The sequence below is a fragment of the Nothobranchius furzeri genome, chromosome 5 (genome assembly GCF_043380555.1).
Source record: "Nothobranchius furzeri strain GRZ-AD chromosome 5, NfurGRZ-RIMD1, whole genome shotgun sequence".
NCBI lineage: Eukaryota > Metazoa > Chordata > Actinopteri > Cyprinodontiformes > Nothobranchiidae > Nothobranchius > Nothobranchius furzeri.
The window spans coordinates 62,082,552-62,104,017 of NC_091745.1; the positions used below are offsets into that span (position 1 = coordinate 62,082,552).

The 21,466-nt window shown below is 41.6% G+C and overlaps 1 protein-coding gene across 4 annotated transcripts in view; it reads right to left on the minus strand.

Moving 5' to 3' along the window:
* syngap1b (synaptic Ras GTPase activating protein 1b) overlaps positions 1 to 21,466 on the minus strand; it is a 207,546-nt gene that overhangs the window by 26,415 nt on the left and 159,665 nt on the right. For all 4 annotated transcript variants that reach the window (XM_054740855.2, XM_054740854.2, XM_054740856.2 and 1 more), the window contains exons 4-7: positions 17,354 to 17,832; positions 11,691 to 11,812; positions 4,538 to 4,691; positions 4,183 to 4,281 (exon numbers count right to left, since the gene is read on the minus strand). In XM_054740855.2, coding sequence (XP_054596830.2) covers positions 4,183 to 4,281; positions 4,538 to 4,691; positions 11,691 to 11,812; positions 17,354 to 17,832 — 854 coding nt within the window. The remainder of the gene's footprint in view (positions 1 to 4,182; positions 4,282 to 4,537; positions 4,692 to 11,690; positions 11,813 to 17,353; positions 17,833 to 21,466) is intronic.

Sequence of the window (21,466 nt, forward strand, 5' to 3'; positions counted from 1 at the left end):
TCAGACTGTCTTTACTTGTCTTTTGTCTCCGGTTGCTATCAGAACCTTGTGTCCTGCATGTCTGCTCACTTTACCAAGGGGGATTATGGGAAACAAACCAGGGTGGGAATAACTGGTGCCAAAATGGCAAACTGAGATTCTAAAGATATGCTGAAAACAAAACTCCAGCTTTTCATCTGTAAAAAGGGATTGTAGACAACAAAACTCAAGTTTTATCTTAATACATTTGAGAGCTTCAGGTTTTTTCTTCTAACTGAAGTAGACGTACTTACAGACTTGTTTCTCTGTTCAATTGTACATTCAGAACATTTAGTTTGTAGTTTTAAAACAAAAAATTCAAGGATAAAAAGCTGATTTTTTTTCCCCAATTTAGAAGATTTAAGATATATTCTTTTAGATTTTTTGTGAGAAGCAAAGATGAAAAAAAAATGCAAAACTGTTTTGATTTATTCCTTCTCCTTTTGTTTTAATGTATCCATTCTGGTTATCGATATTCTCCTGCTCATTTCTGTGTTTTGTGTTTCTGTGCAGATCAGCTGTGGCCGGACGCTCTGCCCCTCCCCTGTGGTGTTCCCTGGAGTGTTGCAGCTGTCTGCAATCTCCCATCACCACCCAGATTTAAGCCACAGTTGCCTGTCCTCAGTGTGGCATTGTCTTGTGTGTTTGGGCTAAGCGCTAGCAAACCTCGTGTTAGTCCACTAGAGTATTACCGTCTGTGTTGGCTTTTCCTCACTGTGTGTGGTGATTTTGTTGTTATTAAAAGAACAGAGGAGTCCTCAACTTGAGCTTGGCTTTTCTTCCTGCATCTGGGTTCGTACTAGAACCCCCTCCACCATGACAAAAAATATCCTTCGCCTGGAAAAAATTGATAAAAATGTCTGACTTGATTTATCACATCCCTGTCTGCCTGCTGTAAAAGGATCTTTAGTTGATCTGAAGTATTTTTGTGTAAAAGTTATAAATAATTCCAAGAAAGCAAAAGAGTCTGCATGTGCAGTGATGTGGGCGTTGTCCCGGTCTGTCGTGGTGAAGAGAGAGCTGAGTCAGAAGGCGAAGCTCTCAATTTACCGGTCGATCTACGTTCCTACCCTCACCTATGGTCATGAGCTTTGGGTAGTGACCGAAAGAACGAGATCACGGATACAAGCGGCCAAAATGAGTTTTCTCAGAAGAGTGGCTGGGCTCTCCCTTAGATATAGGGTAAGAAGCTCAGTCATCCGGGAGGAGCTCGGAGTAGACCCGCTGCTCCTCCACATCGAGAGGAGCCAGTTGAGGTGGCTCGGGCATCTGGTCAGGATGTCACCTGGACGCCTCCCTGGTGAGGTTTTCTGGGCACGTCCAACCGGGAGGAGACCTAAAGGAAGACCCAGGACACCTTGGAAGGACTATGTCTCTCACCTGGCCAGGGAACGCCTTGGAATTTCCCCGGAGGAGCTGGCCCAAGTGGCTGGGGAGAGGGAAGTCCGGGCCTCTCGACTTAAGCTACTGCCCCCGCGACCCGACTCCGGATAAGCGGATGAAAATGGATGGATGGAGTTTACATCCATCAGGACTGAAGAGCTAACGGCTAGTCCAAGTGTGGCCAAACTTCAAGCAAATTTAAAAAAGAAAAGAAAAAGAAATGTATTCACTTCAGTGTGTCCTAGTTTGGCTCCGGGGTCTCTTCCCGGTGGGTCAACCACCTCAGCTGGTTCCTCTTCACAGTGGAGGAGCAGTGAATCTACTCCAATACTCCCCCGAAACCCATTCTTGTTTGTCTTACCCCGGCTTTCAACTGGATGCTTCAGCTGGGAGTGATGTAATAAACATGTTTTACCTGCAAGCTACTTTACCATAGGGAGCATTTCAGGTGCGAAGAGAATTGCACGGCCATGTGTGATTTTGGCATTTCACACAATAACAAGCAAGGCAGCAAGTATCCAGAGAGGTCTGTGGTTTATTTTTACCATGACTACAGAGGTTTCACAGGTAATGACATACTTTTTTTTTTTTTTTTACTAGTAATTAAACTCAAAATCTGCATATGATATTAATTGTGAAAGTTTACACTGCTTTTGTGGTTGACTTCCTGTCTTTCCCCATCTGAACTGCTGAGCTTGATGCATTCTAGAATCAGAGCTTGTAAAAAATAGGCCGTTTCTCAATATGCACACTTGCCTGAACGTGTGTATTCACGTCCTTGTGAAACTTCATCAACGATGTATGCATAATGGCAAGTTCGCTCAAAGTTCCTGGATGTGTTCTTGCTCCACCCATTGTATCGAGGATGCATCAATGCATCCTTCTGCGAACATAGGACAGCAAAGTTTCCCATAATGCATTGCGTTGCAAACCGCTAAACTACGAACGTCAGAGGAGAAAGCTAATACCTGTAATGTTTTATATTAGAAATATAAATAAAATAATATAAAGTTGTCTGTTACTGTAAATAATCATGAGTAAACTGTAAATTTTGCCATGTGTGTTTGGATTTTACTCTTGATGATCTTTCAAAATGCTAATTAGCTGACCCACCATCAAAATAAAAGCACAGTAGCTCTGTTCTGATGGAAAAAGAAAGTTTTTCATTAAAAAGTGGGAAATGCTGGTATTTGAATAGTTTTGATCAAAAGTGGGCCAAATATAATACAATTAATACATTTTTATTGTTATTTTGTTATTTTGGAACAAGCTAGACTTTTATTTTTATGTCAGGTCATTTTTTAACAGTAGCAAGAAGCAACACATGTTGCCATGACACAACGCAGTACGGTTCTGTTCCAAATGCCGTCCTCGTCCTCCCGCACTCGGTAGAACAGACTTTCTGGTGACCTTGCCAAGAACATACTTGTCTAGTACACAAGAATGTGCTAGCGTCTTGTGTATTGAGAAACAGCCATAGACTCGAAGCATAAGCGATGCATCCCTATGCTTCTGGGATACGTCTAAAAGGTGATGCATTGCAGCTGGTGGAAACACACCCATCAACTATAACAGGGACTAATAGTTGCCAACTACGTTTTGGAGAAGTTACATGGCGCTTATGCGTCCGGTGGAAAAGTGCGGTTATTCCTGTTTCAACTCATGAGTAAAGGTTAAATGTAAATGGTAAAATGTTAAATGATCTGTATTTATATAGTACCTTCCATGGTTCTACAACCCCCAAGGCACTTTGCAACACAACCAGTCACTCACCCACCCAAGTGGTGATGAGCTAAATCCTAACTACAGCCACCCAGGGTCTCACTGACAGATGCATGTCTCCTCCAAATACACAGTGACTGTGACAGACTGAGCGGTGAATGAAAATAACACAGTTTAGCTCCTGCTGTCCTGATTGGCCCTCTATCCTTGCCTGACTTCTCCTCTGATCCACCCTTTTCCCGTTAGGAACTGTGACCTTACATTTAAAGGTGCTGATCCTCTTCCCAGCTTTGAAACTTGGAAAATATAATTATTCATCACTTTCACTCAGAAACACACTTCAGCACGGCTGAAATAGCCATCTGATTACAGCTTCATAGGAAGTGCCTGAGGTCAGAAACACTCTGGTCTAGTTGTTTTAAGAGAAATCAGGAGTAAAGAAGATGATCACCGTTCATGGTAGTGGTCAAGGAGTCGGAATTCTCTCTGATGGCGTAAACAGAAAAGTGCTCTGAAGCAGCAGCTATGGAAGCATTTAATGTGACAACAGCCTGCAGCAGAAGCTCTTCCAGCTATTTGTGTGCTTGTTTGGTTGACGTTCTTTTGTGTTAGAAGGAAGAAGCTTCATCCGGTCATCTGCTGAGTATTTTTTTTAGGAGTCTGTCCTTTGGTACCAATTAGGAGCAAACATGAGAGGAACCTGGACTCGATCCTCTCATCCATGCGGCATCACCAAGCTCCAGCTTTCCCAGCACGTATCAACCCTGAGCACCCTCTACGGAAATCACATAACCCGATTAGCGGGTTTCCAAAACTGCAATTGGAATCCTCCGCACTGAAACCTTTGATACTCGCCTGGAGACGCCACGAAAATTGCTCAAGACAGACACACACAGACATGAGGATGGAGTTCACACAGAGAAATGAAGCGGTGTGCTCTTACTGAAAACAAACAACAACAGGAGACGGGAGGAGAGAGAGAGACACACAGACAGAGGGATCATCCATCCCTCTTTGATTGTTTTCCTTCCTCGACCGCATCCCTTTCTCTCCCCTCACCTTGTTGGGCTTGACAGCTCTCTGCAGGTTCTCGATCCATTTGTCTCTCTCTGCAGCTGAGCGACACGCAAAGCACTTGGTTCCTGATGCCGTTGTCACCTGAGGTTATAGCCAATGGTACCACAGCCATTAGTCACCATGGAGACAGCAACAGTGTTGCTTGTATTCACTCTCAGCTTCTGTCAGTTTCCATTAATGAAAACAGTGATGGAGAACTTAATAAAACTAAGGCTTTGTTTCACTTTTCATAGACAAAAACATGTTTCTGCTGTCAGGTGGGAATGTTTTTGATGCCTGTCGTGTCTTTGATGTGCGAGAGAGCTGCTGCTCGCTCACCACGCGGCTCAGCTCTCACCTCAAAGCAGTACTCCTGTCCCAGGATGCTGGAGTGGACGGGTTTGATGACGGCGTCCTCGTCCAGGGTGAGGTCCAGCGCCTCAGCGGCGCTGCTGGGAGACAGCAAAGACTCATGGGAGTGAGACTCTTTGAAGCTCTGCATCAAACGGGTCCTGGGAGAGGGACAGTTGGTTAGATGTGCTACTACGTCAAAATGCTAAATAAATGAACTAAAACAACATTTTAAGAGTTGGGTTTGTGGACCACATCAAGAAGAGAAAGCACAACTCTTTTATTCAAGGAGTTTTCTTTTGTTTTAGATTTAAATGAATACATTGAAGCTGAATCATAAAACAGAGCCATACGGGTTAAAAATACTGATACAAAAAATTATTTATTATAACACAAAACCTACAAAACCACCTTCATACAATTGATCAATAAAATAAAATAGCTATGAAAATGTATTGTTAAGAACGAAAACATCAAACAAATCATAATTTCCCTTTTTCGTCAGTTTTAATTAATTTTTTAAAATATAATATAATCAGTTTATCAGAAGCGAGGCAGGAGCGGTTTAAAAGTAAAATCCTTTCTTTATTAGGACGAGGAACCAAAAAATCCAAAAGGGCAGGAAGTCAAAAACAAAGTCCTGATCACCAGGAGAACAAAAGCTCACATAGAGCACTAAACCAAGAGACAAGGCACAAAAGCTCACATAGAGCACTAAACCAAGAGACAAGGCACAAAAGTTCACATAGAGCACAAAACAACGCTGACACAAAACAATGGACCGACAAGATATTGAGACACAGACAGGGCTTTATACACTGGGGCATGATGGGAGGCAGATGGGCTGCAGGTGTGTGGGGAGAGAACCAGGTGAAAGCAATAACTAATCAGAGAGGAAACTAACATGACCTAAGAGTAAAACCTAAAGACAAGAAAAGCAGCAACATAACTAATATTCTAAGGGGAAGGAAAACTACAAACACCGGTGGGGAAAAACACACTAAAGAGACTAATAAAATGAAAGCTGAAAACTATAAAAACTGCAGAGGGGTGACTGGGGAAGACTAAAGGAACACAGGACCTGGGAGAGATGATCTGGAGGGCTGTAGATCTGGGAACACAGAAAGAGAAACTACAGGAGCGTGACTAAGGAGGACCACGGGGAGCACAGGACTTGGAGGGAGATACCTGGGGGGGAAGGAAAACCTAGAGGGGCTGCAGCTCTGGGAACACATGAGGAAGACGTGGGCAATGACACAAGAGGGTGCTAGGATACACAACAGGAGAACCTAGAGACGAATGGAGAACACAAGGAGACACATGAGGGGAAACGCAGATGCAGACCATAACAATAACGTCACAATGCATTTTGGGATGAAGCCCTAAACAAGCAAGCGTGTATTTTGCATGGATGCCTATGTGTCTGAGTTGCTCCGCTTGTCTCAGAGTTGTAGTTTTGTGTCCTAAATATGTTCAAACAGGAAGGAAGTAAACACCACTGTCGGGGGAGGTGCTAATCAGACTCTAGATGCCCAGATCAGATGTCAGAGGGGACCTTTTTTTTTTATCCATTTTCCAAGGCTGGGTAAGGCCCGCAACAACATGAAACAGCTGGAAAGGTAATAGGTTCAAACTAAAGACATAAAAAGCACAGTGGTGGGCAGAAGAGCAGATTTTCACAGCAGATCAAGTGGTGTGCATATATTTGTTCCATTGATTTTGCTGGAGGGAAAGGTAAGGTCTTGCATCCACTCCGTTTATCCTCTGCTGCCCGCGGATAAACGGAATGTGTGACGCCACCATCAGCGTCAGCTCCGAGGAAGTTTGCAGCCGCGAACGAAACTGTCAGCAAGCAAGGTAAAGAGAAATCTTTTCTGTGTTTCAATAAAACAAACAAAAAATGGAATTAGAAATCTGACACAGCAAGAACGTACCACTAGTTTTATAGCAGTCATTCTGAGGCTGATTTCCTTGATTTGCTTTATGTTTAGTTTTTTTGAATGTTTGCTTATTAAATTTAACTGCATCCAGTAAACTTGAAAACTTGAAAAGTTTTTATTTTAATTTATGTGGAAAACAATTTCTGGTGAGATGCTGGATTAATTGTGAACAAAAAACTTTCAGTTCTTGTGCTTTTATTCTGAAAATACCACATCTAAATGACACATTTGATTTAATCTAATCCCGTTTGAAATCATAAATTCCACCATGCGTCCAGAGTGTTTTCACCTTCTAAAATGATTAAATTAAATTACATGTGCCTGACATGCTCACAGGCACAAGCAGCTGACGGTCACACAGCAACAAACATCTGATGTCATAAGAGAGAGTGCTGGTCTTGTGTGATGAAGTCAACCCCCCAGGAAGTAAGAAATCCTCAGCTCTGTTCACTCGTCCCTCTGCTGCTCTCACACAGCTTTCACTGGTAACGTTCATCAGCAGAGCGCTGATCACGTGTGGAGAAGCGAGGAGGGGAAGATGCAGGGTGAGGGAGAAATAGAGATAGATGCAAAAGAATGAGTCAGATGAAAGAGAACAGGGGTGGGGTGGGAGGTGGTGAGAAGACCTCTCAGAGGAAATCCAGTTGGTTCTGTCAACAGCGAAGGTGTGAGAGCGGATTAGAGGAATGGGATGCGAGGGTCGAGGAGCACGGAGGGATTGAGGAGTCAGCAGGAGGGCTGGAGACAAAAACAAGGTCTCCATCACAAACCTCAGAGGAGACACACTACAATCACCTCTCACGCTGTCGGCAACACATCAGGACAGGTGAGAGCACCTGAGAGGGAAGCTCAATGAGAGAACATGATCTATTTTCCCACCACAGACCACAAACATCACCTTTAACTCCTTCTACAAACAAACACCAGAGAATGAACAGATCCAGCTTCTGGATCTGCAGCATCTACGTCAAAAACAGCAAGCACGAGTTATTCCTGGGTTGTGAAACAGTATAAATACCTCCGGTGCTCTTCAGCTGAGGGATCCACGTACAGCTTCAGATAAAAGGGTCTGAGGAACTCAGGAGGATGATGATTAGAAGTTATTATTCCATGTCTAGTCTAATAAAAATCTTCTCAACTAGCTTCAGCTGAACTGCTTTTGTCGGGAGACCACTTCTTTGTATAATCAATGGCTTATTGTTTAATTGGTTAAACAAGGAAGTGATCAAATTATCAAACTATAAAGCATTTTATTGTGCTTTTGTTGGTAATTTGTTGAGCCCATTAACATAAAAGGGATTTTCTAATATTTCAATCAGGAGGTCCAGGCTTGTTGCCATCCAGCCTCCCTTCTTTTGTCCTGCTTTGCCACACCATGAAGCTGTCTGGACTACTGCATGACCCAAATTAGAAAACAACTTTCATCACTAAGACTTCATAAAATTATAAATAAATAAATAAGCAAACAAACAAACAAAAAAACAAACAAATAAATAAGAAGTTTGTTGAATGAGGACTTTAAATTTCTGGTCGCCTCTCTCTTTCTACTTCCCTCCCTCTTTCTTTGTCTGTCTCCCTCCACCCCCCCCCCACCCCACCCCCCCTCCACCACCACCACCACCATGGTATCTCCGTATGAACTGATGAACGTTGAGCTGCAGCAGGGTTAACTGATCAGGCTGATCAGAAACATAAATCATTGGATGTGCTTTTCTGTTATATACATAAACCCAAACTGGTGGTCTCTGCTCGTTCCACAGAAAGAAAAAAAAACTTTGAAAAAATATGCATTGCTGCATGTTTTTACGACCAGGTTGGGAGCTTATAGGCAGCTTAACGCCGGCAGGAATCGGATCCACAACAGTAAATGTCCCACTTTCATCACATCAATGGATAAAAATACACTCTGAGTATAAATGAACAACGCTGCAGATGTTCACCAGTCTCTGACAGCAAAGCAGAATTTGTAAATACTTCCTACAAGCTCCTCTTCTCAAGGCTCTTGATATTAGTTTTCGATTCAGAATTTTTACAGATGAATAAATCACGAGGAGACCTGCCTGGGCACCTTTCTGGACACTCCTTGATAGGACAATTGTCCTTCAATCAGACTGAAGACAGACATAAAGGCCGGTCCAGCAGGAGGAGACAGAAGGGACTAAATAAGATGATCGATACACTAAAAGTCCTTTAAACCAGAGGTCAGCTCCTTGTAACTTTGACTTATGACCCTGAGTCATGCTCCTGTGTCCTGAGTCAAGCTTTTCTTTTGCACACTGACTTTAATAACATTCTAGCATCAACATTAGCTTGAGCTTTACCTCCTTAAAGTAATTAAGTCCACGTTTACTATAGAGTTTGCTCTACATGTGTATTTAAAAACCTTGGTTAAATTATTTTAGAACTCATTTTTGGTAAACAAAAAGTCACCATGAGGCAGAATATTTGCACTAAACCACATCAGCCCCACGCCCCCGGGGCAGCTGGGAAATCTTAGCCACTCGACACAGAGGAGGTATAATTACACAGATCTCCCACTGACTCGTTATGGTCTGTTCAGTAAGCATACAGCCGTCTGCTGGTTGCTATGGTGACAGAGGGGATGTGTTTGCAGAGGTGATGCTGAGTGTTGCAACTGTAAGCGTTATAATGCTCTCTTACAAAAGATGGATATATTGAACTAGATCCATCAGGACTCATCAGGTGAGTGATGGATTTTATTGCTAAAATCATGGTGGAAATTTTAAAGCAAAATTAAACTAAAAACAACTTTATTTTCTCTGAGTTTGAGAACACGAGTTCTAGATCCTGAAACAATATGAAAAACTTCTGAAATTTTCATTTTTGAATTCAAACCTTTTATATTCTTTTTTGCTAATGGGAGCAGACCTTTGACCAGGTAAAACGTTTCCTGGGAACTATTTCAGCTCTCAGTTCTACATAAAAAAAAGCTGACTTTTGAGTTTTCTCTACAAACAATAACAAAAGGTTCAAATGTCAAGTTAAAGAAACTAATTTGTAAAGTGTAAATAAATCAAATCATATCAATGAAAGAGAAATGTCTAATTTAGCCCTTAAAAACACAAAAGACTCCCATGAATCTTTATTTAAATCTTGACCTAATGAACTCATTACAACCACATGTGTAAAACTGATGCATTTAAAGCCTCTGTATATAGGGATATGTGAAAATATTATTAGTTACAGAAAATCTCTAGAAAGTAAAAATCAGGTCTAAACAGAAAAAAAGTTCTAACTTTACTTTTCTAATCATTTCAAGACATTTCATCTACATTTCTCTTTCTTTTAGAACTTTTTAAAAAGCAAGTCACCCCCTACCAGAGTCTTACTCCACTCCCATTTCCTGTTTGAAAAATGCACCACGAGAAGGCATTGCCTGGTAGCTTTAGAGGAAGGAGCCGCTAACAAATACACACACACAGGCTCACAATGACATTGTGACATCATATGGTACCCGTTAACATCATAGGGTACCTCTTAGCCAATAGTGATGGCAGATTTATATTTAAACGTAGTGCAGATATTTTACCTGAAGAGGGCGCAACACTGACAGTTTAAGGCATAATATTTCAATTCTAACTAAGATGCAAACACACATGTACACGTCTTCAGCACGATTCGACACTCATTTATGTATTTATCAGCAAAAATAAGTTGATTTGGGGGTGACTTGCTCTTTAAAGTAGTTTTTCCCTTTTTAAAAACACTTTAGACTGCAAATAAATGGTTACGATGTGCTAATTAAACATAACCTTTTTTAGACAAAACACTTCATGGAAGTATTGTACATTTTCCCTCCTTTGGATGAAAAACATATTCTTGTAGTTTTGGACAACAGAGCCCTAAACCCTCAGGGTATAAATATAGTTTAAATGTTTGCAGTAACCCCAACTTCACACTTGAGGCATCAGCGGCGCGGAACGGCAGCGAAACGCCGCTGCTTCAAATATAATCCATTATGGTAGCAGGGCTATTCAACTCTGGGCCTCGAGGGCCGGTATCCAGCATGTTTTAGTTTTCACCCTGCTTCAACACATCTGATTTCAATCCGCAGGTGATTAACAGGCTTCTGCAGAGCCTGATGAGCTGTTCCACAGGTGACTCAACCACTCAATTTAGTGTGTCAGACCAGAGAAATCACTAAAACGTGCTGGATACCGACCCTTTAGGCCCAAACTTGAATAGCCCTGGTCTATGGGGTTGATCCAAACCAGCCGCAGCATGGAAATTTTCAGGTGTGTCCCAGAAGCATTAGCGCTGTGCCACTAAAGATAGGATTGGGTTCTATTTTCACCACGAGCCGCTTCTGGGACACAGCAATTTCAGCATAGGGATAGACAGGAAATCACACACAATTTCAGTGTAAAACATCCAGTAATTTTCAAAATAAAAGATTACTGCAGCAATGTAATTTCATATCTATATAGATTCTGCCAATACAAGTGACCTAACCGCTTTTTACTCCCAGCATATTTTGAGAAGAGCAACAGTGTGTTTGTCAGGGCTTTAATCCTGGAGAGGAATGACATCAAACAGTGATATCAAGCGTGATTTCCTTCTTCTTTTTGGTTTAATGGCGGGTGGCATAAACAAACCATGACCGTTGAAGTCTCGAGGGATTTTGTGATCTTTGTTATGACCCAGGTGCTTGTGATTCCGATGAGGAGGACGGCGGTGAAGCCACTCCATGTCTGACACACTCCCGGCGTGGACGGGCGCGCAGCGAAGCACGCAAGTAAACCTTTCCGCTGCCGTTCCACGCCGCTAATGCCTCCAGAGTGAAGGAGGCGTAAGAAAAGAAACTAATTTTCTATTTTTGCCTGTTTAAATAATTTTAATAACACAAGTTTTGATGTGATTTAAGGCAATAAGGTTTCTTCATATTTTTGTTTCTTTAATTAGAACGTTTGAGTTTTCTGGGACTTGCTTGTAAAAGTGTTAACAATCGTAAAGGCCTTTTTTCTATAGGACAAACATACTCAGTATGTAGGAAGTGGTTGACATTTGTAATAATAAATGTCCACAACTCAAATTTTAACCAAAGGTAGTAAGGATGTGGAAGTTTTGATCATTCGTGGGAAGTTTCCCTCAGCAGTTCTCTGATTAAACAGAGGACGAGTCTGGCAGGCCAGGCTAGGTAAAGATCCCACAGCGGCGGTCTAAAACACTCAAACAAACCAATCACATTTTCTCACTGACCTGTCTTGGTCGGCACTGCGGAAGCGGGGGAGGATCATGTGGCGGAAACTGCTTGTTCGGTCCAGTTTCGGCTGACTCTTGGCCCTCTTGATTGAGCCCTTCAACCTTTTACTGAGGAAACTCTGGAGTGTGGAGGAGGAGAGTGGCAACGGGGACAAACGGAAGAAGGAGATGGAGGGAGGGCAGGCGTGGTGCAAATGTGTGGGGAAAAATGAGCGATGAAGCGGCGAGGATGCAGTCAGGTGAGGTTTTCAGATAGCCATGACATCCAAAATCAAATGGAGAAAAACACCAAGATGAAAGACATGACAAGTGAGGGTGAAAGCACACAGTTTTTTTATTATTATCATGAAATCATATTCCTGCACATGTCCAGTTGCTACACAGACGTGCAGTGCCTTAGCACATCCTAGGGTGGGCAGTCCACCAAGAGCCTCACATGATGCAGTTTGATCACCAATTTCAAAACCTGGGACAAGAATTTATTTATTTATAGGGATTTGAAATCATTGAGTTAGACTTTACACTGCACTCTAACAGTTACAGTACACCGTATTAGGAAAATAAGACAAATATTACAAAAATACAAGATGACGCTTGACATGTTTCATAAAGTTTAGTGTTTTTTCTCTGATGTTTCTTTCAAATGTCTATGTTTACTTGCTCAATAATTCTATCTGTTATTATATATATATATTTATATTGGGGGTATCGAGTTTAGTAAAATCCCGTAAAAACCCGCCATATTTACTAGAAAAGATGTGTGCTTTTACATAATGCATAAAACCCTGAGCAGAAAATCAAACTTAGCTTTTGAGCGTTCTGAGGACCAAAAAAAAGATTTAATTTCCATGATTTTAACCATGTAAAATTAGCCATTAAAGTAGATTTATAGATCCAAATGAGCATGACTGTTGTTTTTACGCTTGGCATGAAGCAGCTGCATGTCTGACTTGCATCCAGAGGACTCACGTTGGGATGATTTATATACCTATCACATAATGGCATTATGCAGTGGGAGAATGACTGGAGGCAAATGACACCTTGTCATGTGGTGTGAGTCAAGCAGCTTTGAAGCCTGTCTTCAGGACATGACTAAAGGCTTGGCTCCATCTGCTGGTTCCAACTTATTAGCCTGCATGACTAAACTCGGTTTGATTAGCTGCTGTGTCTGACGCGTTAGGTCTCAAAAAGTGAATGAAAAAGGAATGTTAATACCACCAACAGGAAGAAAGAGAGGAAAATCTGTCTGGTTATTAAAATCCTGGATAGTTGGTTTATTCTGCTACAGAAAAAAACACACTTTAAGCTGTTTTACATCTCTGCAGCTCCCAGATTTCAAAGTTTTTAAAGCGTTTTCATCCCACTAGCAAAGATAAACCTGCTGTTTGAAAGCTTGCCCCAGTTATGCTGCTTTGTCCTCATTTCCCCTCGTCTTTGGAACAGAGATGTCACGTGAAAAGAGACACAAGAGCCAACAAAAGATCATCTAACAAAGCTTTTATCCCTTGTTTTAGAAAAGACACAGCCTGCAAGACTAAAGACGGGGATCAAAAGGCTTCCCAGGTGGTTAACGACACAACTAGCATCCTTCATCTAAGAAGTGCACTTGCTGCTATTTTTAGGGGAAGATGCAGCAAATCTCCCCCACTTAGTAATTGATTTAAGCCCAGTATTATAGCAGCTTTGCAAAGCAGAGCAGTTTGAAGTATTTATTTTTAAAATATTATCTCCTATGATTTAAACAGACCTAAAAAAGTGTCTGTGGTCATTTTTACCAGGGTCTTGTGTCCACACTGCATTTAATAAGGATAATCCACCCCTAAGTAACATTTTAGTCTGTTGCCATGTTGCCCAGAGATAGATAAGTAGGAAAGAGCCTTTTGTAACTAGCCCAGTCATTCTCCTGATCCAGCCATTAGCTTTAGCTTAGCATAAACAATTCAAGTTAAAGGTAACAGCCAGCATTTTAATCATTCAAACACAAAAAGATGCATATTTTCATTAACACAAATGCGTGGCTACTAAGCTTACACCAGATGTTGTTTTTTTTAAGGAACAGCAGAATGGCAGACTACAAGACAGACATTTGCAGTCAATATTAAGGTGACCAAGACAAACTAGGATCATGATTAGGTCTGCTCAGTTTCTCAAAATTTAGTTAGAATTATGATCTGGCTTTTGAACAATAATAAAACCAAAACAAACTGATTATTTTCTCCTCCCTCGTGGTTTACTCGAGTTGCAAATCAATGTCATAATAGAAGGGTATGTTTTAAATTAAAATGTGAACAAAATAAGAAGATCTGATCTAAACACAGACCTGCAGACCGAATGTGACCTAAGTTGTGACTGATTGGAGACACAAAAAAAATAATCCTATGTTCCGGTTGTGAGACGGAACAACTGAAAAGCAAATAAAAAATAGGAATTCAAGTAATTTTGTGACTGCATTTGAAAATAGGAAAATAAGCCAGATATTTGTAAAATTCTCAATTTGTTTGCAGATTTTAACTTAAGCAAGCACTAAATTTGCACTTTCTTTGCTATTTGGTGTCCAACCAGTCTTAGATTGTCCCAGTGATATACTGGTTTTAGCTCTGAGGGGAACAAGTTTCCTCACGTCTGAGACCAAGGTGCAATACGGCAACAAAAATAACACAAAGAGACATTCAGACGTAATCTGATCCTTTAAATCCTCTCTTGGTCACGTTTGATACGTGTGGAAAAAAATTTGCTCCTGAGAATAAAGTAAATAATCAGAAAGAAAAACATTACATTTCTGTGACTCTACCTCAGGTTGTATTGAGTTTAAAAAAGAGACATAACAATCCCCGATGTCACCGTTAGGACACATTTTAATACCCCACAGCTTGGCTGACTTTTATAAATCAATATGTCTGCCGTGTTTTACTAGTTACTCCACATCAGTCTGCTGTCAACAAGTCCAACATCATTTCAAGCCTTTGTTGCTTTTTAATTCCTGTAGGAGATAAAACTTCATTCAATTTTTATTGTTTTCTTATTCTAAATCATCTTTCACTAATTAAAATATTTAAATCACATTTTGTAAAGCAGGGATGTTGGTTTCTAATAAAACTAGAGCTCCAAATGAAAAACATTCTGATTTAATGCTTATTCGTTTTCCTAATCTGATACTTTCAAAAATTTCTTTATCTACTTCCAAATAGTCTGTGATTCACACACACACACACACACACACACACACACACACACACACACACACACACACACACACACACACACACACACACACATCAAGATCCTTGTGAGGACCCGTCCTCATCTGGCCATGTAGGTCGGGTCCTTTCTCGACCACTAAGGCAGGAAGGAAATGAGCGGCTGTTGAATTTTGACGTCTAGTCTTCTTATTTACTCTTGCCCCTAGGTATGTCCCGTTGCCTAACAACTGCGACAGCGCTAAACGGAAGTTAATACTAAACTTAGTGATAATGCATGAAGAAATACACTCACCTAAAGGATTATTAGGAACACCTGTCCAACTTCTCCTTAATGCAATTATCTAATCAACCAATCACATGGCATTTGCTTCAGTGCATTTAGGGGTGTGGTCATGGTCAAGACGATCTCCTGAACTCCAAACTGAATGTCAGAATGGTAAAAAAAAAGGTAGCTATAAAAATAGCAATTTTGAGCGTGGCATGGTTGTTGATGCCAGACGGGTCTGAGTATTTCACATTCTGCTCAGTTACTGGGATTTTCATGCACAACCATTTCTAGGGTTTACAAAGAATGGTGTGAAAAGGGAAAAACATCCAGTATGCGGCAGTCCTGTGGGCAAAAATGCTTTGTTGATGCTAGAGGTCAGAGGAGAATGGGCCGACTGATTCAAGCTGATAGAAGAACAACTTTGAAATAACCACTCGTTACAACCGAGGAATGCAGCAAAGCATTTGTGAAGCCACAACATGCACAACCTTGAGGCGGATGGGCTACAACAGCAGAAGACCCCACCGGGTACCACCCATCTGCACTACAAATAGGATAAAGAGGCTACAATTTGCACGAGCTTGCCAGAATTGGACAGACTGGAAAAATGTTGCCTGGTCTGATGAGTCTGGATATCTGTTGAGACATTCAAATGGTAGAGTCAGAGTTTGGCGTAAACAGAATGAGAACATGGATCCATCATGCCTTGTTACCTCTGTGCAGGCTGGCGGTGGTGGTGTAATGGTGTGGGGGATGTTTTCTTGGCACACTTTAGGCCTGTTAGTGCCAATTGGGCATCGTTTAAATGCCACGGGCTACCTGAGCATTGTTTCTGACCATGTCCATCCCTTCATGTCCACCATGTACCTATCCTCTGATGGCTACTTCCAGCGGGATGATGCACCATGTCATAAAAGCTCCAATCATTTCAAATTGGTTTCTTGAACATGACAATGAGTTCACTGTACTACAACGGCCCCCACAGTCACCAGATCTCAACCCGATAGAGGATCTTTGGGATGTGGTGGAACGAGAGCTTCATGCCCTGGATGTGCTCCATCAACTGCAAGATGCTATCCAATCAGTATGGGCCAACATTTCTAAAGAATGCTTTCAGCACCTTGTTGAATCTATGCCACGTAGAATTGAGGCAGTTCTGAAGGCGAAAGAGGGTCAAACACGTGTTAGCATGGTGCTCCTAATAATCTTTTAGGTGAGTGTATAAGACTTGTTATACTATCATGTTTATGAGGATTGTTATTCCTTTTGTGAAAAACATGTATTTAAAGAACAAATATAGAACTAAAAAAGTCTAACAACACAAAATCTGTAAATTTATTTATTTGTTTACCACCAGATATTAAAAGGGGACAGGTTATGATGTTTTTTATGAAGTCCGTTATCCGATTCAAAATATGTTAATGAAGTTCTTTGCACTAAACGCTTCTCAGATAAAGAGATTTTAGTGGTTTTAATCTAGATAGTTTCAGTACCTTCCATAATTAGCCGTTTCAGGTCACTTTAAGAAAACAAACTGGAGCTAGCCACACCCACCCCTCCCCCGCTCAAGCTGCTATAAGCTGACAAGCTCTGATGTCTTGAGCTGATACTCCACTTGAGAAGTGGTTTTATACTACATTTCCCGTCTGTGACATCACAAATTGGGACTTTTTGAATTGGCTTGTGTTAGGCACATAATTCCTAAAACCATAGACAGAAAATGGATGGACAGGTGTTTTCACTTTTAGAGTATCCTTTGAATTCAGATGCCTTTATTGCTTTGCTGTGACATAATCAGCCTTTAAATACAGCTGTGGACGGATGCAGCCCCTGGATTTGTACGCAGCCTAAAAGTCCCCAAAACGTTCTTGAGACCTCTCTGGTTTTGGTTTCCACTGATTGGAAAGCCGTCGGAGCTTTGATTAGAGACTGAACGGAGAATCTGACATTTTCAGCACTAACACGAGAATAAAATAAAAATAAGTTAAAACATTTTGTGACTAGACTTTAAAATCTGCATAAATGGGATTTATTCAGTTTCAAAAATGTTCATTTTTTTCTCACACGTTTGCATCTGCAGTTTCAGCCCAGTGAGACAAAAAAAATTGATGAAGCAAAATGATCCTGGTCAATGAGAACACCATGGAATATTAGTGGTCAGTGTGAAGGAAGCCTGTATCTGTGTGACATACCTCAACAGGGGGCAGTGGTGAAATAATAGTTCCTCCTGCTACTGGACTTGAACCGGCAGCCCTCCAGTCTCCGCCCCAGTAAGAGTAGGGGGAGGCGAAGGAGGTGGCAGGGGAGTGGGGCAGGGTGAAGGACAGGGAGGGGGAGAGAGGCAGTGAACGGGGCAAAAGGGGCGTGCCGGAGGACATTTTCTTGGAGCTCTTTTGCTGCTGCTGCGGACAAAAGGTGTTGGACGGGGAGACGGCCAGGGACAGGGGGAAGGGGTGAGGCGGGGTGCCGCTGGCCCGTCTGCCACAGGCGTGTGATGGGCCAAGGGAGGGATGAGGGAGGAGGGACAGCGAGAGGGATGGAGGCAGCGAGCGAGGCCGAGGACAGGGAGGGTTACTCACGGATTGTCGGAAGGGTTGAAGGGGGGCAGTGGGAGGGACCTCCATGCTGGGTTGCTTCCCAGTGGCTATGCTCTTCCGCCGGGCGCGATGATCTGTGACAGGAAGAGAAGAACCACGGGTGAGATGACATCACACACCAGGTAAATAAAAAAAATTAATCAGAGGTAATATGAGGGCAGGATGCTACATTTAGCATCAAGCCTCAAGCTAAACAGCTACAGAAGAAGAGTTAGAAAGAGGTCAAATGTCAGCCAGACAGAAATAAAACCACACAAGGCCACCTGGCGGAGCTCTGCTTAAATGTAAATACACCTACGCCTGTCTCACAGGGGGAGCTCCACCATGAGGAAGATGGGGTTTCTGTCTGAATGTTGTGAGGAGGAAAAGGACGAAGCTGTTAGCAATTTGTCCCCGACTAAAATATAACATCTGAATTCATGAGACGAAGGTGAAAGAAGAGACTAAAAACAGGTGAGCAAACACCTGCACACAAAATCCGAGTGAGTCTTTCATGAGAACATTTAGGTTCCTGCTACTGAAATACACTTGCCCATCCTTTTAACAAATGCACAAAACTCTGGAAAAGTCAGTAAAACATAAGGTTCCTGGACAGCAGAGTCATCCACTGGGACGTGGGACGTCTGAGCGAAAGGGGGGGTCACTGTGTTTCACTTTCTGCTGGTCCATTAAAATACATTTGAGTGACAAATGACAAAAAACAGCTGAATATTTCACCGCTAGAGTGAGTTTTCTCTAGTGGTGGTAATGAAGGGGAAGTCTGATCCAACATAATAAGAGACAAGGAACACGATGGCCGCCATAATCATTAAAGGAAGCTCCCGGGGAGGTTCTAAAATCCACATCGACATAAAATTTGAAGTGAAAAGTTGATCAGAAGTTTGGAGTTGCCAACATTTCTCAAAGCCTTTGCAAGAACCCTCAGTTTCATTTTCCACAAAATAATTAAGAAGTCACTGTTTCCACTTGTTCACACCGAGTGTGGAACGGATGCGGTCCGGTTTTGGTACGGTTTCTGGCTGGACGGTCATTCACACGGAGTGCAGCTTGTGTGCTGAATGTCTCTGGAAATCTGCTCCCACAAGAGCACCAAATGATTGGAAATTTCACACAATGCATTTAAAGATACACCAGTAAAAATAACATGGATTAACACACATGGTGAACTGCAATCCACATCATTAGTTAAAGCTGCATTCCAGAGTTTTCCCCTTTCAGAAATGATGTATGATTTTTCAGAAATCCGTAAAAGTGATTGTCTCATCATGTACTGTGATAAAATGTAAGCAATACGTCTTTTTTATTTTTTTGCTAAACACGCCCCCTGCCCCGCTGAGCTCCAATCAACTGAGCACCGACCAGAACTAACCAATAGCGTTAGACTACCGCTTATTTGCTTCAAATTTAAGGAATACCTCGGTTGATACAGAGTTGATGAACTTTTCACGGACAAGTAAGTCTCTAAAATATAAATATATGAAAGCACAACATGACATGAGAATAATACTCGTAAAACAGCGTGTTTTAGCTCCGTTTGTCGGCTAAGAAGCACATTTATAAACAGAAACGTGAAGTTGCGATCTTAAACAAACAGAGGAATAAATTTTTTGTGTGATATGCTTGTCAGCCACTAGATGGTGCCATCAGATAAGAGAAATACTCCGGAAAGAAGCTTTAACTAACTAAAGTTAGCACATTTATGCCGCACAGGTTTTATTTTGAAATATACCTGATGCACCATGCTGTTTCATGTCTGGCTCCTATAATCTTTTGTACTTCAATCCCCATGTGGCATCTGGAAATATAGACTCTGTGTGGAAATTTTCAGGAGCTCAGAGGTTCTGGTTGGACTCAATGATTTTTGATCTATTTGGAAGCTGCACAGAAATCAAACCACATCTGTTCCACATTCGATGTGAACGAGTCATCTGGGGCCCTTCTCAGACAGGAGTGAGGTCTTAAGACCATTGGCGCCACCAAGGGGTGGCCATGGCCACCCCTAGAAAATTGCTTGCCTCCCCAGCAAAAGCCAGTGTTAATATATCATATTAATGCTCAAGCAAACCATAAATTGATCTTATTCATTCAAGACATAATTGTAAAACTAAATTAAAATAATGCAATTAATGAGTAAAGAAACAATCAGAATAAAAAAACAATACATATGTTTCTGCTGCTCACCATTTTTTTTGAAGTTTGTATCTCCATAGGTTTTTGTGAACACAGCAACAGGTGAATTAAACTCAACAAAAAAATAAATAAAAAAATGTTTAATTAAATTAGAAATAACATTTTAAATAACTGATTTTTCTTAAATGTTGTTTGTAAAATTGAAGTTAAATGTTTTGGATTCACACTTAAAAAAAATGAAAACGAATAAAGAAGAAATGCAATACATCGCCACAGGCTAAACGCTCCAGAGTTACCACAAGGACCAATTTGGTGTGCCACCCCAAAAGTTTCTTTGCCATATTTCTCATATCTCAGATTTTCAAACTTACTTTGACGTTGTGGACCAGCAATGAATTAATATGAAAAATGTGTGTCTTTTATTTAATTATAAAGAAATTTATCTCAGTTAAACTGAAGTTCACTAAAAATGTGTTTAATAGTCGACTCCTAATTATTTAAATCATCACATTGCTCAAAATACAGCAAAGCTCTAAGACAACTTTTCTTTTGTATTGCCCACCAGACTTTTACTCTCAGTTTTGTTTTTGAATCAGAGCTCTAATTTTTTATGTGATTTTGTTTGATACGGTGATTGTAGTCAGGGAATTTAACGTTCAGCTCTCTCTTCACCTCGACATACCGGTACAACACCTGTATCCCTGCAGACGCGGCACCAATCCACCTATGGATGTCCTGCTCCATCTTTCCCTTGTTCGTGAACAAGAGCCCGAGACACTTAAAGGTGTTGAAGACTTGTTTAATAAATACATTTGCAGTGGTCTCTAGTAGGAATGAATGCCGTTTGAGTCATCCTCAGGGGAGAAAAGAAAGTTCAGATGCAGCTGACTCAGGAAGTACAAGACAGTTGGAGGAGAAAGTAGCTTCAAACAACAGAATTTGGAATCTTATTTCCTGAAATTTGGACTTCTTGCCTCTGATTGGATAACAGTAGAATGACTCTACCACTGACGTTGATGTTTTATCTCTACAAATAACTCAAGCCTGGAGCAGTTATGCTGTGTTGTAGAGTTGCTAATGCTAATGGTTAGCGTATACTAGCTGAGATGTTCTCTGCTGATGCTAAAACAACAACAGCCTCCTTGTTGTGAGTCAAGATGGGTGAGTCCATGAATGTTAAGCGACAGTGTGACATAGATCTGTCAGGATTTTCGAATCCTAGAGTTTCACCGTCTATTTTCTATCAGAAGCCAGGGGTGGACTGACCTTCTGGAGCACCGGGAGCCGTCCCGGTGGGCCGACAGTGTGGGCAGGGCCGTTGGGCCGGTGTCAGACTCGAAGACTGGGTTCGGGAGGAAGAGCGTTTATTATACAGACGGTGGGCTGAAAGCGGTGCTGGAAAGGCTGACGGATGAGGTCTGAGGAGGAAAGGTGGAGGTTTAGCTGTAGTAGCTTTGGAAATACTCTGATCATGGATCACGGTGGAACGATGACTGAGTGAAGAGCCGGTGTAGCGTCTTCCATATATAGACATCGATTGACGCAGGTGAAACGTGGAGGGAATCCCCGCGAGGGGCA